General features: G+C 49.3%; 1 protein-coding gene across 2 annotated transcripts in view; it reads left to right on the top strand.

Moving 5' to 3' along the window:
- MAML3 (mastermind like transcriptional coactivator 3) overlaps positions 1 to 16502 on the top strand; it is a 296232-nt gene that overhangs the window by 172023 nt on the left and 107707 nt on the right. For both annotated transcript variants that reach the window (XM_054172585.1, XM_054172584.1), the window contains exon 2: positions 13233 to 14735. In XM_054172585.1, coding sequence (XP_054028560.1) covers positions 13233 to 14735 — 1503 coding nt within the window. The remainder of the gene's footprint in view (positions 1 to 13232; positions 14736 to 16502) is intronic.

Raw genomic sequence — 16502 nt, 5'->3', positions numbered from 1 at the left:
ACAAAACTGAAGCCTTTGGAAGTAAAACTGAGGGAAGGACCTGACCCAGCAGACAGAAATCTTTACTCAACACAGATGTCAGTAGCAGCAGCATGTAATTAGTGCCCTAATTGTGACTGGGCAAATAATGTTGGTGGCTTGGGGAGGCTCCAGATGCAGGCCAGACTGTGGATGCCTCTCTTTGAGCTAGTTACCAAGGCTGCCTTTAAGGTCTGTGAAAAGAAAAAGATGCTTCTAGAGCATGATTTGTCTCATTCCTATCTCAGCCTGACATAGGGGATATGAATTGCATCCTTAAGCCTGGAATGAATCGACTTGTTCATCCCTGCAACTTTCTTACAGTGCCTACAGGAGCTCTCCCAGCCTTTCTGTCCTGTTCACAGCTCCCTCTCTCCCCTTCTTTTTTTACTGACTAAGAAAAGAAAAAGAAGCAAAAGCACTTATTGATCTGAGAAGATAGAAGGTATTTTATATTCCCATTGGCTGTGCAGAGGATTTAGGAGATTTGAGTCCAATTCTAACCCTGCTGCTGACTTCATATACAGCTTTAGGCAAGCTTCTGCTCTGTTTTCTTAAGTGAAATGCAGAGGGTTGGGGGGTGTTTGCATCTGAATGACAGGCACCCTTTAATTGCTAAGTGATGGTTTGCAGGGGTGGGTGGTTGGGGCTTCCCCCCCCTTCCCCCCCCCTTTCTTTTCTTTTTAGATTCAACCCATCCCTGGTTTTCTGGGAGACCAAAATCCCCATGATTCTGGTAGTAGCCCAAGAGTACTTTATCTTCAGACTAAGAAATTAAGTGTGTCTTAATACCAGGTGGCAGATCACTCCTGGAACAAGAGAAAAAGGTGGGAATGAGAAGCCTTTTAAGAAGGAAAATAAGATTAGGGGAAGCCCATGATATGAATGCACAGCTGGCTTATGGTGCATTTCTGTGGCTTATCTAACAGCAAACTCTAATGCCTTGTGCTCCATGCCTCTGAGGGGTTGAGGAGAGAACTGTAGTGCTCTCAGTGCCTCGATCTTACCTACAGCATCTGGCTACAGCAAATGCTTTTGTTGTCTTTGTTGTTTATTTGACAGTGTTGAAGGCCCAAACTAGCTCTCAGTGGTGAATAGGACTTGGAGTCTGGATTTCATTTGGATGAGCTGATATTGTGTGCTCAGTATGCATAGAATGCTGCATGCATTCTGCCCCTGTACTCAGCACTGGTTAGGCCTCACTTTGAGTCCTGTGTCCAGTTCTGGGCCCCTCAGTTTAGGGAAGATGTTGACTTGCTGGAAGATGTCCAGAGAAGGGCAACAAAGCTGGGGAGGGGTTTGGAGCACAGCCCTGTGAGGAGAGGCTGAGGGAGCTGGGGTTGCTTAGCCTGGAGAAGAGGAGGCTCAGGGCAGACCTTATTGCTGTCTACAACTCCCTGAAGGGAGGTTGTAGCCAGGAGGGGGTTGATCTCTTCTCCCAGGCAAGCAGCACCAGAACAAGAGGACACAGTCTCTAGCTGCACCAGGGGAAGTTTAGGCTGGAGGTGAGAAGAAAGTTCTTCCCAGAAAGAGTAATTACCCATTGGAATGGGCTGTCCAGGGGGGTGGTGGTGTCACCATCACTGGAAGTGTTTAAGAGGGGACTGGATGAGGCACTTGGTGCCATGGTTTAGTTGATGAGATGGTATTGGGTGATAGGTTGGGCTTGATGATCTCTGAGGTCTTTTCCAACCTGGTTAATTCTATTCCATTCTGAGTTGAAAAGCTGTGTGAGTATGGTGGGCAGCAGCTACTAGTGCATGTGTGCATGTGCATGTGGAAAATGCAAGGAGTTCTCTCTGCCAGCAAAAGGGGAAAATAAAACTCCCCTGTGTTGTGCACTCTGAACATGTACAGACACATGTAGCATAAGGAGTTGCAATTCCTTCCCTTGGAGAGAGCCACTTCCAAAATACACAGGTAGATAAAAAGTGCCCAGTGGTATCCTGGTGCATGGCCACAACTAACTGGGAACTGGACCTGCTCAGCAGAGCACTGACCTCCTTTCTCCTGGTCATCTTGGTTTGTGTGGAGGCATCACAGCCTTCTGTGGCTTTAGGACTTTGGCAGGCTTTTCCTGCCTTTGCTACGGTGAGTTTAAGCCTGCAACAGAATTTGCCTACAGACTGCTGCTGCTGTTCTTGGGGACACTGTTGCTTTAGACAAGCTCTGAGCACAAACAAGCACCTTCATAACAGGTGGCTGAAGAAGGAAGAGGTGTGGTTCCCTCCTGACACTACCTAAGACTGTTCCAAAACTGCTTGATGCTGAGATATTCTGGTATCTGCTTAAGGTATCTGCCAACTTCACAGCTTTAGAAGGAGGGCAGAGCAGGTAAATATGGGATGTTCATTCAGAGGATTGGTTACTGCTCAAGTGGGCTCTTCCCTGCCTGTCAGTGTGCTGCCTTTGGATTGAGCATGGGCTCCAATAGAATAGAATTAACCAGGTTGGAAGAGACCTTTGACATCATTGAGTCCAACCTATCACCCAACACTATCTAATCAACTAAACCATGGCACCAAGCACCCCATCAAGTCTCTTCCTAAACACCTCCAGTGATGGTGACTCCACCACCTCCCTGGGCAGCACATTCCAATGGCCAATCACTCTCTCTATGAAGAACTTCTTCCTAACATCCAGCCTAAACCTCCCCTGGTGCAGCTTGAGACTGTGTCCTCTTGTTCTGGTGATGGTTGCCTGAGAGAAGAGACCAACCCCCACCTGGCTACAATCTCCCTTCAGGTAGTTGTAGAGAGCAATAAGGTCTCCCCTGAGCTTCCTCTTCTGCAGGCTAAGCAAGCCCATCTTTATTTCTTGATGTCACAGACCTCAACAGAAGGAAGGCTCTAAGCCAGATGATTTTACTGTTACTGCTAGTGTTTGCTCCTGGCATCCATCTTTTTTAGGTGCCTCGTGGCCCATGCCCCAACACTGGACACACATACCATGCCTGTGCCCACACTGGGCATTGTTATGTCACAGGAAAATGTGGCTTCACCCTGCTAAGGAAGATGCTGGAGGCATTGGGGGAAATGGCCCACACTGCCCACTGGAAGGACATGAAAGCCAGGACCAAATAGTATGAGTTGCTTGAGTGGTTTCCCATGGCCATGGTCTTTCCTCAGTGCTCCAGGTGTGTGCAGGGAGCAAAGGGATTCACCAGGCTGCAAGGAAGTGCAACCTTCTCGGGCCCTGTCCTCTAGGAGAGCATGAAGCCAGTGCACATATGCAAATCATCTGCACTGTGTATGTATACTCAGGCTAGTGATGGGGGAGAGTTTCTCCTAGGCTGGAAACAGCATCTGTAGATTAAATAGGGAAGGTAAGACCTGAGCAAAGGTCAGATGTTGTTTGCTGCATAAACCATTTGTTGTGCTTGGGGTTGCTTAGGGCACTGAAAGTGAAGCATGTGCTTCTGAATGCTGTGCTGAGTGAGAGCCTTGATTTGCCTAAAATCTCTTTTCTTCTTCTTTACACTTCATCAGCAGACTTAAATAGTACATTTGCAGTTCACAGCAGGTCCAGCCTTGGGACTCTGTGGCTCTGATAATTGCTGGGATCTGGGAGACCAGACAGATACTTTTCCATTAGTAGCTGTTGCGTGCCTTTGTGGTACCCAAGGTCAGCTTGAGGTGAAGGTACTGAGGCAACAAAGAAGTAAATTTGGTATGGTTTGCTTGGCCATATTTAGGGGAAAACTGCTATTCAGTGCTGCCTGGCCTTTAGCCCATGGCAAATAGCTCTCAAACTGTGCTCAGAATAATTCAGAACACGTCTGGGACATCCTGCGCAATCCTTCAGCTCCCTGAGTCTTTGCAGATCTTCAGTGACCCTGCACTCTTTTTACAGTGCTGGATGTAAGCTGAATTGAAAGCAAAAAGGAATGTAAAGAGCTGTTCCATCAGACTCAGTGCCCATCTCTGAAGAAATTTTGATCAGAAGGAGTGAACTTAGCTGTGGACCTCTAACTCTTAGTGAACTTAAGGGCAGCTCGAAGGCTTAAGCATCTCTCACCACTGGGCTCTGGGGGCTTTGTAAAGGAGCCTCACAAAGCTGCTGCTGCCTGCCTTCTTTTAAAGAGATAGGCAAAAGCAAAGCAAAGCAAGCAGCTCCAGCATTGCTGCTCTTTCCTAGAGATGGGTCAAGCTGATTGTGCTGTTCAGGGAACTGTTTGGATGAATGAAAAAGCCAGATCCATTTCACACATTTCTGACATCCTTGCTATTTGAGGATTTACACTTAGTTGTTTGGTGGGGGGGTTGGTTGGTTTGCTTTTCTGTAGCCTAGCACAATTCTGTTGCCAAACTCATCTGTCCCATGGTTGGCTTTTTTGTTTTCTTCCCCCCCCTCCCCCCCAAAAAGATGTGGCTCAGGAGCATAATAAGAATTAGCACTTTGGGGTTAAAAAAAGAGTATTCATTCATTAGCATGCAGAATAGAGCAGAATAAACCAGGTTGGAAGGGACCTTCAAGATCATTGAGTCCAACCTATCGCCCAACACCATCTAATCAACTAAACCATGGCACCAAGCACCCCATCAAGTCTCCTCCTAAACACCTCCAGTGATGGTGACTCCACCACCTCCCTGGGCAGCCCATTCCAAAGGGCAATCACTCTCTCTGTGTAGAATTTCTTCCTAACATTCAGTCTGAACCTCCCCTGGTGCAGCTTGAGACTGTGTCCTCTCATACACTGGAATGTATAGATGATAGGTTGGACTTTGGGTGGTAGCTTGGACTTGATGATCTCAAAGGTCTTTTCCAGCCTGGTTAATTCTGTATTGTGTATTTGAAAGGGAATAAAAGAGGTTGAATAGAAGCTCATAGTCCATGGAAATCAACAGTGTCATCAGGGGAGTACTGTCATGCCTCCATTGTCTCTTCCAGCTCCTTCTCTGGAGTTTCTCCAGGAATATTCTGGAATATTACATTGTGCATGTAGATTGTGCTGCAGCAGCACTTGGCATGCAACAGCAAGGCAATTTGCTCTCTCTGAGCATGGGAAGGGCGCTTCCCTTACAGCAGTTAGTCAAGATTTTAGGCTCTTGGTTGTGAAGTCATAAACAGAGTTCATATCCTACCAGGGCCTGAGTGATGAAGGGAAGGAGAGGCTGTTTCAGAGAGCTTTGCAGAGCACAAGATGCTTTCCTGTCCCAAAAGCCCCTTCACCAGACAGGCAAAGTGCCACTAGGAGTACTTCACTAGCTTGCTACGACTTGTGCCCATCCAAAGATGAATCAGGGCAAGATTTTCCCCAGAAGACCATTTCTAGTATCACATATGGAGTTCTAAGAGCAACTGAGTAGTGAATGAGTAACCATGATGCACATGCAACACCGCTGGATCTGTTGCTTCGCCGCTTGGTGTGAAACACAAGAGGTTCCTGCCTTTGTTTTCTACCCCTGTTTGCAGGAGTTCTTCAGGAGGTCCAGCTTTAATAATCTGCAGTGTCTGCTTTTTATCACGAGCTTCCCTCCTGTCCACTTACAAAGCAGACTGGGAATGTTTTCAAAGGGTGAAGATTTATCAGCACAACTCCCAGACAAGTCAATTAGAGGCTGCTGACTAAATCCTCATAACGCGCTTTGAAATTGTAGCTCCTGCCGCCTGCAAGGACGGTTGCAGGGGGAGTGTAGCTCAGCTGTGGGTTGTGAGAGACAGGAGGAGGCAAAGCCAGCCAAGCAGCTGAGCTCTCAGACACTTAGCACCTTCATTAAGACTGTTGCACAAACTGAGGAATGCTGGGCACTCCCCAGGTGATGAGGTTACTGCTTCACCAGGATTTGCCTTGTTGGGCTACAGCGGGATGAAATTGAATGGACCTGAAGGGGAGGAAGCCACATAGATCATAAACATGGGCAGGAAGGCTGTTTAACAATGAGGACAGCATCTCATCCATGAAATAATTTGTGCTCTAAAGTCCAGTTCAACTCACCAGTAATTTTGTATTGAGAAAATTAATTGCATCTGTTGCCTGTGTCTTACTCAACTACTTCCCCAGGGCCCCTGCGCACCAAATCTCCCCAGAAGCACGTCACCTAATGTCTTTGCATTCAAGCTGAAGTTGGAGTTATGTACAGGGAGAGAAAAGTATTTTAAAAGCACCCTGGAGTTGATAGATGAGCCATGCACTGAGGCTTCAGAAGAGTCACACTTTTTCACAGGATCATAGAATCAATAAGGCTGGAAGAGACCTCAAAGATCATCAGGTCCAGCCTGTCACCCAACCCCTCATGACTACTAAACCATGGCACCAAGTGCCACGTCCAATCCCCTCTTGAGCACCTCCAGGGATGGTGACTCCACCACCTCCCTGGGCAGCACATCCCAATGGCTAACAGCTCTCTCTGGGAAGAACTTCCTCCTCACCTCAAGCCTAAACTTCCCCTGGCACAGCTTGAGATGTTAGGGGTTGGAAGGGACCTCCAGAGATCATCAAGTCCAGGACCATAGAATCTAGCGCAGCTCTCACAGGAACACATCCAGATGGGTCTTGAAAGTCCCCAGTGCAGGAGACTTCACCCAGCTTGCTCTGGACACACAATTTGAGCAGCATAGTTGATTATTTCTATTCATTTTTAATTACTATGTATTTCTCCACTAATTTTGATGCAGGTTTCTTCACTCCTGCATCCCTCCCTAGGCAGGCGTTCTCCACAGCCTTCAGTTCTACAGCAGGAAATGTCTTTCCAGCAGCAGTGCAATGGGGTGGTTTAAGAGACTGCACTAAACACCAGTAAACATATATGTGCTTATCTTTTTGTTTGTTTGTTTGTTTCTCTGGATGAAATTAATACACATAGAGCTGGAACTCCTCCTTACCACACAGGCAAGGGAAGTACAAAACTTCTTCAGTCTGTGAGGAACATAGATGTGATCAGGAAGAGTCAAGCCATGGGTAAAGGTCTTTCTCTGTCTCTACAGAAATGTGGCTTCTTCCCTTCTCTTGTTCATCCCTCTCTCACAGCTCTGATGGGAGTTCATGCCAGTTCTTGCTGTTCTAGAGTTGTTTTAGCACACAGCAGCGTCCTTACCTAGCTGACTGAGGGCAGGCAGCCGCAGCCTTTGCCTGGTTTGATTTTGCCGGTGCTGTCGCCGTTTTGCTCCCAACCAGTGCCTGTTTTGTTACCCTTCTCCCTGTCCTCCACTTGACCTCCCAGCATGATCCAGTTCCCAGTGGTGGCTGGGATTCTGTCAGCTGTGAGGGCCCCGATGCCCCTGCAGTGCCTGCTTTGCATGCAGCCAGCCAGTGCTCTCTACTGGTACTGCCTGCTCTTGCTGCAGGCGAGGGCAGCCCTTCCTGTCTGACCAGCCCAGCTGACACGCCAGGAGAGCGATCGCTTTCCTCACAGGCAGCTCCTTCAGCTTACCTGGTGCCATGAGCATCTTTTACTACTCAACATTGGTTGGTTTGCTGCTTCTGATTACTGTTTGTAAGAACAAGGGTGATGACAGAGCTCTTAGCAGCTTGGGTAACAGGCAAAGAGGTTTGACCTCCTTCCTGGGGCAGAGGTTACTGGGAGAGCCTGCAGAGTTGAACAGGTTACTGGGTAGGTTGGCAGATTGAGATTTTTCCCAACTTCAAACAGATTTCACTCTGTGAATTTCCTGCATACTTTGAAACATTGCCCTGGCCAAGGAGAGCTGGGCAGGAAGGAGCACAGCGTGTGCTTCGAGCGAGCAATCGCGATCCAAAATCAATTCGCTACGTCAGGCTTCACCCTGTGAGCTAGCAGGCATCAGTGCTGTGCTTTCAGCACTGTGAGGAAGTGCAAGTAGTTGGGGAGCGGTTTGATGCATGAAACACTCATTTATTGGAAGCAGCAGTGTGAAACCCACCTCTGCTTTGCTTGGCCACTTGTCTGACTTCAGCTATTGCTTGGCTCTTGAAACGCTGTCCTGCGCTCCCCACCATCCCTGCATGACACCTCTGGCAAGTGTCATTAAGAGGCCACCGTGGAGCTGGTGGACTTCAGACACTGGTCACAAGATGTGGTTGTACCTCAGGCAGTGGCACCCTTTGGCACTGTTGGCTTTTTAATGACAGCCTTAGAAGTGTTACAGCAGGGAAGGATGTGCAAGGAAGGAGGAATCCTTTCAGATGCTGAAGCTGAATTGTTGGCATGCAAATGACAATGCTGATGATTCTAGATTGAGCTCAGATGAGGTGGTTATGGCCATTACATCTTTGTCTTAAAGAGCTGTCATCACATCCAGTTGCTTAGTGTTACTTCACAGCAACCCTTGGGACACTTGCTAAGTTGTTGATAGAACAAAGAGGTCCAGGATGGTTGGACCTACTTGAAACAGGAGCTCTTGAAGGCACAGGAACAGGCTGTGCCCATGTGCCAAAAGGGGAGATGCTGGGGAAGGCGACCGGCCTGGATGGGCAAGCAGCTCTTGAAGGAATTAAGGGGGAAAAAAGAAGGTGTATTACCTTTGGAAACGGGGGGAGGCAACTTGTGATACATTTAAGGATGTTGTTAGATCATGTAGGAGAAAAATTAGAGAGGCAAAAGCCCAGTTAGAACTTAAGCTGGCCACCTCTGTGAAAGACAATGAAAAGCATGCTTTTAAATATATTAATGCTAAAAAGAGGGGCAAGAAGAACCTCCAGCTACAGGCTGGGGTCAGAGTGGCTGGAGAGCAGCCAGGCAGAAAGGGACCTGGGGTTACTGGCTGACTGCAGCTGAACATGAGCCAACAGTGTGCCCAGGTGGCCAAGAAGGCCAATGGCATCCTGGCCTGCATCTGAAATAGTGTGGCCAGCAGGAGCAGGGAAGTCATTGTGTCCCTGTACTCAGCACTGGTTAGGCCACACCTTGAGGCCTGTGTCCAGTTCTGGGCCCCTTGAGAAGGGTAATGAGACAGAGAAGGGCACCAAAGCTGGGGAGGAAAGCATCTGTGACAGTGACCCCAGCTTCCTTGCCTGTGGGTTCACATATCATCCCGCCACTGAGTGGAAGTGGACCTGTGCTAGAATCATGCTGTCTCTACAGGCAAAAAGACAGTTTAGCCTCTTGGCTTTTTCCCCCTCCTCATTTGTTGTGGGTTTTGTTGTTTCAAATCTTTTAGAAAGAGCAATGAGAGGACTGAGGCAGCCCAGGTCACTCCCTGTGCATGGCTGGAGCAGCCACCCACCGGAGGCAGGGTGGAGGATGGGCTGGCGAGTGGCTCGGCTGTTGCTATAACAACAGCACCTCGCTCTCATTTCCTTTGAAAAATGAATTGCTGCTGGTGGGATGAAGCAGAGCAGCTTCTCCCCACAGATGAAAGCCCTGCTGACAGCATCAACGCTCTCTTGTTTGTGTACTCGGTCTGTTGTGGTGTTGTCCAAGCAGCTCTGCCCCAGATTTCAGGGCAGGTTCTATCAGACGTACCAGAGTGTGTCCAGAGAAGGGCCATGAGGATGAGCAGAGGGCTGGAGCACCTCTCCTGTGAGGACAGACTGAAGGAGTTGGGGCTGTTCAGTCTGGAGAAGAGAAGGCTCCAAGGAGACCTTATTGTGGCCTTCCAGTATCTGAAGGGGGCTACAGGAAAGCTGGGGAGGGACTTTTGAGGGTGTCAGGTAGTTAAAGGACTAGGGAGAATAGAGCAAGAATAGAAATGGGTAGATTCAGATTGGATATTAGTAAGTTCTTCCCCATGAGGGTGGTGAGACACTGGCACAGGTTGCCCAGGGAGGTGATGGAAGCCTCATCCCTGGAGGTTTTTAAGGCCAGGCTGGATGTGGCTCTGAGCAACCTGCTGTAGTGTGAGGTGTCCCTGCCCATGGCAGTGGAGCTGGAACTAGATGATCCTTGAGGTCCCTTCCAACCCTACCAATTCTGAATCTATGACTGCTCAGCTCCAGGTGTGTCTGCACACATAGCCTCTGTCTCCCCATCCATCCCCCACTAAAGATTCATTTAAAAAGTCAGCCTGCCAAAGTCTGACCTCTTCTTGCCTTGTAACTAGAGTGTCTCCAAAGGCACATAAAGAACAGTGAGTCCTGCTTCACTCTCCTCTGCTGTGGGGTAGAAGCTTGCTGTGAATCACAGAATCACCAAGGTTGGAAGAGACCTCAAAGATCATCAAGTCCAACCTGTCACCCAGCACCTCATGACTACTAAAGCATGGCACCAAGTGCCACATCCAATCCCCTCTTGAACACCTCCGGGGATGGTGACTCCACCACCTCCCTGGGACATCTCTCTCACTAATCTCTGACTTGTCATTAAGACCATTTCCCCCCATTGCTTCTTCATAGGAAATGTCTTCATAACTAGGAGCCTGTCAAGTGGGTCCTTTGGTGTATGATTGTCCTTCCTTTAGACCAGCAGGTGGCCAGTGCAAGCCTGGCAAAGGGTCATCAGAAGCTTTGGATGTTTCTTTGAGCGCTGTTCTTGCATGTGCATGCCCATTGAACTTGCTCTTGGTGCTTGTCACTTGGGTGACTTTTTTCTGAGCTGGAAGGCAAAGAGGGATAGGGACTTTGTAGTGGGATGGCTTAGGAGCAGGAATGGGGGATTTCAGCTGTAAATTGTGTGAGTGGCTCATTAGGGACAGCATTTAAATATGCTGGTTCAAGAAGCCATTATATCAACTGTGTTACTGACCACCTGTGCCTGAGGTCAAACTGCTCTTTCTTTTCTTGCTCCAAAGAAAGGGAACTTGGAAGTGACTGTGCTGCAGTACTTGTGAAGTGGTGCAGTTACCACATCCCTATCATCCTTTCCTTGTTGCCAGGGTCTGAACTAAAGATCAGTGAAACAAGCTCAGTGGCTTGGCTGTGGTCTTCTGCCACTCACCAGTGACACCAGTCAAAAAGCAGCAGGGAGCTGGAGTGCTGTGCAGTGGTATTGAGCTTAACGCAGATCTTTAGAGGAGGGAAGAAGCAGAGGTGAGAGCTACAACACAGGCCTCCTTGGGGGATCTGATTTTAATCCTTCACACTAGTCCTGGGTGCTGACTTGCCTTCCACACCACTGTTAACACATGAGACAATTACCACCCCTGGACAGCTGCCTCTTGCTAGAGCTTGCTGCTGTCATGTCCTGGAGAGATGAAAAGGTGATGTCTCTGTGGTGAGGCTTCCTGCTCTGTAGCCTGGTGTGCTCCTACAGACCATGGCTGCTGCACTTGGCTGTGCTGGGCTTTCATTGAGAGGCTCCTTCCAGCATCTGTCACCATGCACAGGACCCCATCCCTGGGCACCTGCAGAGCTTATAGGCTCAGGAGCTGCTGCAGTGAAGTGAAGAGAGAGGAGGCAAAGAGGAGGCTGGAAACATGCTCACAGCCTTCCTGACCCTGCCTTGCCACAGCTGGGTTCCCCTTCACGGTCTGTGGCACAAGGAGAGGAAACCACTGGCCTTTGCTGTTCCCTGGACCCTAGAAACCAGGGGTGGGGAAGGACTTGGGGTAAGGACAGCTCCTGTGGAGATGCATGGGCATCTCCTGCCAAAGGGGCAGAGCAGGAGTGACAGAGGCTGATCTCTGTGTAGCACCACAGAAGCCAAGAAGAGAAGGAATTTCAGCCTGTGGGAACCTTTTGTGCAGGGGGAACAAGCAGAGAAGTCTCTAGTAGGTCTGCCAGCAGGGGCCCTCCGGTCACTCGGTCACCTGTTAGTCATTTTCCCACATGTCAAAAGCTCTTCTGCTCCAATGCAAATCAAGGAGGACTCCTGGAGTTGCCTTGCTGCTTTGGAATAAGGATCACATCTCTGCAGAGGACCAGCACATAGCTTAGTGTCCCACCTGTGGTCAGCTGGGCCTGCAGTAATACATCACCTGGGCCATGTCCTTCAGCATGGTGTGCTGAAGCGACCGTGCAAGCCTGAAGGGTGAGAGGAGGGTGCAGCCTCCTCAGCACCACTCCCTCTGAAAGGGGGGGATGAGAGATGGATTTGCCTGCCCATCTCACACATGGGATGAAAAGAGAACTAGCCCTCTAGGGTGGGAGACATAAATGGGATCTAGATTGTGTGAAGAAAGAAGGTTGAGGACCTCTAGGTAAGGGAAGGGGTGGGAGCTGCATGTCTGGGGCTTTAACACCAGTAAAAAGACTTCCAAAAACTGATAAAATCTTTCAGTATTTTATCTTCTATTGTTCTGGTATCAAGGATGCAAGTGTGTCCTGAAGGCATTTGCTAGAGCTGTGACCTCTTTGCTTCCTCCCCTCCCCACTATTGTTTTTTTGCCTTACCCAAAGAGGGATGCTTTTTTTAGCCTGGTACACAAGCAGAGGGTTTGATGTTTGGTGTGATAGAAGAGGCCTGTAGGGTTGTTACAGCGCTCTGCTCTGCTTCTTTTAATCTGAATTAAAGCCCATATTAACACACTGTTTCTTTTGTAACATCCTTACATTATCATTTCATTGCTTTCTTGGAGGTGTCTCTTGCTGTCATTTGTTAGTTGCTCATTTTTTTATGTCAGCTCCTAGCACACAGGTTATTTCCTTCTTCCTCAAGTGGGTGGTGAATGGTGCCACATCCAGCTGGCAGCCAGGCACTAGTGGTGTCCCCCAGGGATCAGTGCTGGGCCCCATCCTGTTTAATATCTTCATTGATGATCTGGATGAGGGGATTGAGTCAGTCATCAGTAAATTTGCAGTTGACAGCAAGCTGGGGACAGGAGTTGATCTGTTAGAGGGTAGAAGGGCTCTGCAGAGGGACCTTGACAGGCTGGACAGATGGGCAGAGTCCAACAGGATGGCATTCAACACGTCCAAGTGCCAGGTGCTGCACTTTGGTCACAGCAACCCCATGCAGAGCTACAGGCTGGGGTCAGAGTGGCTGGAGAGCAGACTTCTCACAGTGTCTGAACAATGTTTGAGACTCTTTCCTGAGTCAGGCACCAGAAACTGAATTGGTCAACTTGCTCCATAAAATTCCAGCAGCTTGGAGAGCAGATAGGTTTTGCAGGCCTGCTCTCTTCTTCAGGGGCAGGTTTGTTGGTTGCTTTTATTGTTTGGTTTGGGTGGGGGGTTTTTTTGGCTGTTGACTTGGTTAGGGGTTTTGTTTGGTTTAGCCTCTCTCCTCAAACTGCTCAAGGCCTAAGAATGAAACCCAGGCAACTCCCTAACTGGGTGTTAAAAAGTATTGTCATTAGTTGTCTTGTGACAGATACTCATGAGTGCTGTCTGCCACAAGGCTCATCAGTGGGTTTTGGGGGGGGTTAGTTTGCATCTGCAGCTGGTTAATTTAGGTTCTCTTTTCTTGCTTTTCTTGAAGCTTCAAGAGACAGTCAAGAGGAAGTTGGAAGGCGCCCGTTCACCTCTCAATGGGGAGCAGCAGAACGGAGTTTGTGACGGGAGCTTTTCGCCCACCAGCAAGAGGCTACGGAAGGACGTACCGGGCATCGAGGCCATCAACAGCTTGCCCAATAATTTGCCCCTGCCTGCTGTTTCTCCTCTTCACCAGCTTGACATGAAAGCTCCCCTGCCCCTGCAGAACAGTGGAACTCACGGTAGTGGTCTAGAAGACTTGGGTAAAAACGGTGGAGTTTCGGAGATAAAGCTCCCCGTTAACGGTTGCAACGAGCTAGAGGATAGTTTTAACATCCTGCAGAGCAAGGAGCTAAAGCAAGAGCCTTTGGATGACCCTAGCTGCATAGACACTTCTGAAACATCTCTTTCAAATCAGAATAAGCTCTTTTCAGACATTAACCTGAACGACCAAGAGTGGCAGGAGCTAATAGATGAACTGGCAAACACCGTCCCGGAGGATGACATACAAGATTTGTTCAATGAAGACTTTGAAGAGAAGAAGGAGCCAGAATATCCCAGGCCTTCCACAGAGGCTCAAGAGAGTGCAAGTGTGAAGAGCGATCCATCTCATTCTCCCTTCGCTCATGTCCCCCTAGGGTCACCCCAGGTGCGGCCATCTTCCTCTGGTCCTCCCTTTTCAAACGTCTCCACCGCCTCCAGCATAGCTTCCGCATCCAGCGCCCCGCCAGCCCCCATCCCAGCCGGCTCACCAGCAAACTGTGTGGTTCAGTCCCCTCAGACCCCTAGCCAGGCCCACACCCCGGGCCAGACGCAGGCCCGGGCTGGGAACGGCTATCTTATGAACCCGGCAGCGGCACCAGTGGCGGGGTCGGGGCCTGGGCCTGTGAGTATGCCGAGCGCCGACCTGTCTCCAGCTGAACAGCTCAAGCAGATGGCGGCCCAGCAGCAGCAAAGAGCTAAGCTCATGCAGCAGAAGCAGCAGCAGCAGCATCCAAACCAACCCTCAAGCTGGTCACCTGTGGGCCCTCCATCTAGTCCATACGGAGGACCCTTCAGCGCAGACAAACCAAATAGTCCAATGATGTATCCCCAAGCCTTTAACAACCAAAACCCAATAGTGCCTCCTATGGCAAACAATCCGCAGAAGACCACGATGAATAACTACCTCCCTCAAAACCACCTGAACATGATCAGTCAGCAGCCAAATAACCTGGGCACCAACTCCTTGAGCAAACAGCCCAACATGCTGTCCTACGGCAACACTAAGCCCCTGACCCACTTCAACGCCGAGCTGAGTCAGAGGATGACGCCGCCCATGGCAAATCCCAGCAAGAACCCCATGATGCCCTACATCCAGCAGCAGCAGCAGCAGCAGCAGTCCCAGCAGCCACAGCTGCAGGCTCAGATGGCACACCTGAGCGAGGAGCAGAAGCGCATGCTCCTCATGAAGCAGAAAGGGATGATGAACCAGCCCATGGCGTACACGGCGCTCCCTTCCCTCGGCCAGGTAAGCCCAGCGCGCGCGAGGAGGCTGATACAAGGGCTTGGTGTCTCTGTGCAAGGTCTCCTTCTCTCTTTTTCTCCTGGAAAGTATGAACTGGCATTGCAGGCTCTCCTGGGACCTTTTGGAACTTGCAAGGTCTGCTCTCTTTTTGTCCTGCAAAGTTATTGCAGACTCCCCTTGGACCTTTTGTGTGGTATTGGAACTTGATCAGCAGCCAGCAACAGCACAGTCTCAAGCTGTGCAGGGGGAAGTTTAGGCTTGATCTTAGAAAGTTCTTCCCAGAAAGAGAGATTGCCCATTGGAATGGGCTGCCAGGGAGGTGGTGGGGTTGACATCCCTGGAGGTGTTCAAGAAAAGACTGGATGAGGCACTTAGTGCACTTAGTCTAGCTCTGGGTAGTTAGGGCTGGGTGGATGGTTGTACTTGATGATCTTGGAGGTGTGATTTTAAGAAATGACTGTAATGCCATCATGTTAGGCTTCAGAAGTGTGGTTAAACAGCAGTTTCTCTGAAGTAGTGCTCACTCCCTGTGCTTCTGCTGATGAGTGCTTGGGGACAGTGGCAAGTTCGGGGTCAGAAGTCACTCCTTTTGGGATGCTTTGTTTCCTTTTGTTTTCGTGCTGCAAGACTTCATGGTTTCAGATCCCAAACCACTGCATGGCTAAGCTTCCATGGTGCAGTTAGCACTGTAGCAAAAGGAGAGGGTGGTTAGCCCCTTCTTTTTGGTGCAGGGGTTGAGCCAACTTTAAACAGCAGGTTTGGCATTTTGGCTCAGGGAACAAAGGAAGGACATTCTGGGTGCTGAGTGCATTTAGCTTCCACTGGAAGAAGTAAGCACAACCAAATGCTTTTAGTGCTGCTGTAACCGTGTGTGGAATGAGATGGTTTATTCTGAGACTTTCGAGCAGCCTTTAGCAGCCTAAAGTGCTTTATTGTTGTGAATCTCTAGAGTTTTCCAGCAGCCATGTTGGCTTGAATGACTTGGCATTGCTTAACCCCTGGAGTGGCAGCTGCCAGTCCTGGGCAGTGGTTGGAATTAATTCAGTTGACTTCCTGGAAGGTGTCCAGAGAAGGGCAACAAAGCTGGGGAGGGGTTTGGAGCACAAGCCCTGTGAGGAGAGCCTGAGGGAGCTGGGGTTGCTTAGCCTGGAGAAGAGTAGGCTCAGGGGAGACCTTATTGCTCTCTACAACTACCTGGAGGGAGGTTGTAGACAGGTGGGGGCTGGTCTCTTCGCCCAGGCAACCAGAACAAGAAGACACAGTCTCAAGCTGTGCCAGGGGAAGTTTAGGCTGGATGTTAGGAAGTTCTTCATAGAAAGATTGGCCATTGGAATGTGCTGCCCAGGGAGGTGGTGGAGTCCCCATCACTGGATGTGTTTAGGAGGAGACTTGATGGGGTGCTTGGTGCCATGGTTTAGTTGATTAGATGGTGTTGGATGATAGGTTGGACTCGGTGATCTCAAAGGTCTCTTCCAACCTGGTCTGGTCTGGTCTGGTCTGGTCTATGCTATGCTATGCTATGCTATTCTATTCTATTCTATCCTATCCTATTCTATTCTAATCTATCCTACTCTAATCTATCCTATCCTATCCTATCCTATCCTATCCTATCCTATCCTATCCTATCCTATCCTATCCTATCCTACCCTATCCTATCCTAATACCCAGTTGCCTCCTGGGTACTCTTATTTGTGCAGCTCCTGTAAAGATCTGCACCCCAGCGTCGTGGAAAGGCTCAAGAATACATTTTCTGAATGTTGTTTTAAGGTT

The sequence above is a fragment of the Dryobates pubescens genome, chromosome 24 (assembly GCF_014839835.1).
Source record: "Dryobates pubescens isolate bDryPub1 chromosome 24, bDryPub1.pri, whole genome shotgun sequence".
Taxonomy (NCBI): Eukaryota; Metazoa; Chordata; class Aves; order Piciformes; family Picidae; genus Dryobates; species Dryobates pubescens.
Note: the sequence above shows the minus strand (reverse complement) of the source record. Positions and strands in the feature narration are given on the sequence as shown.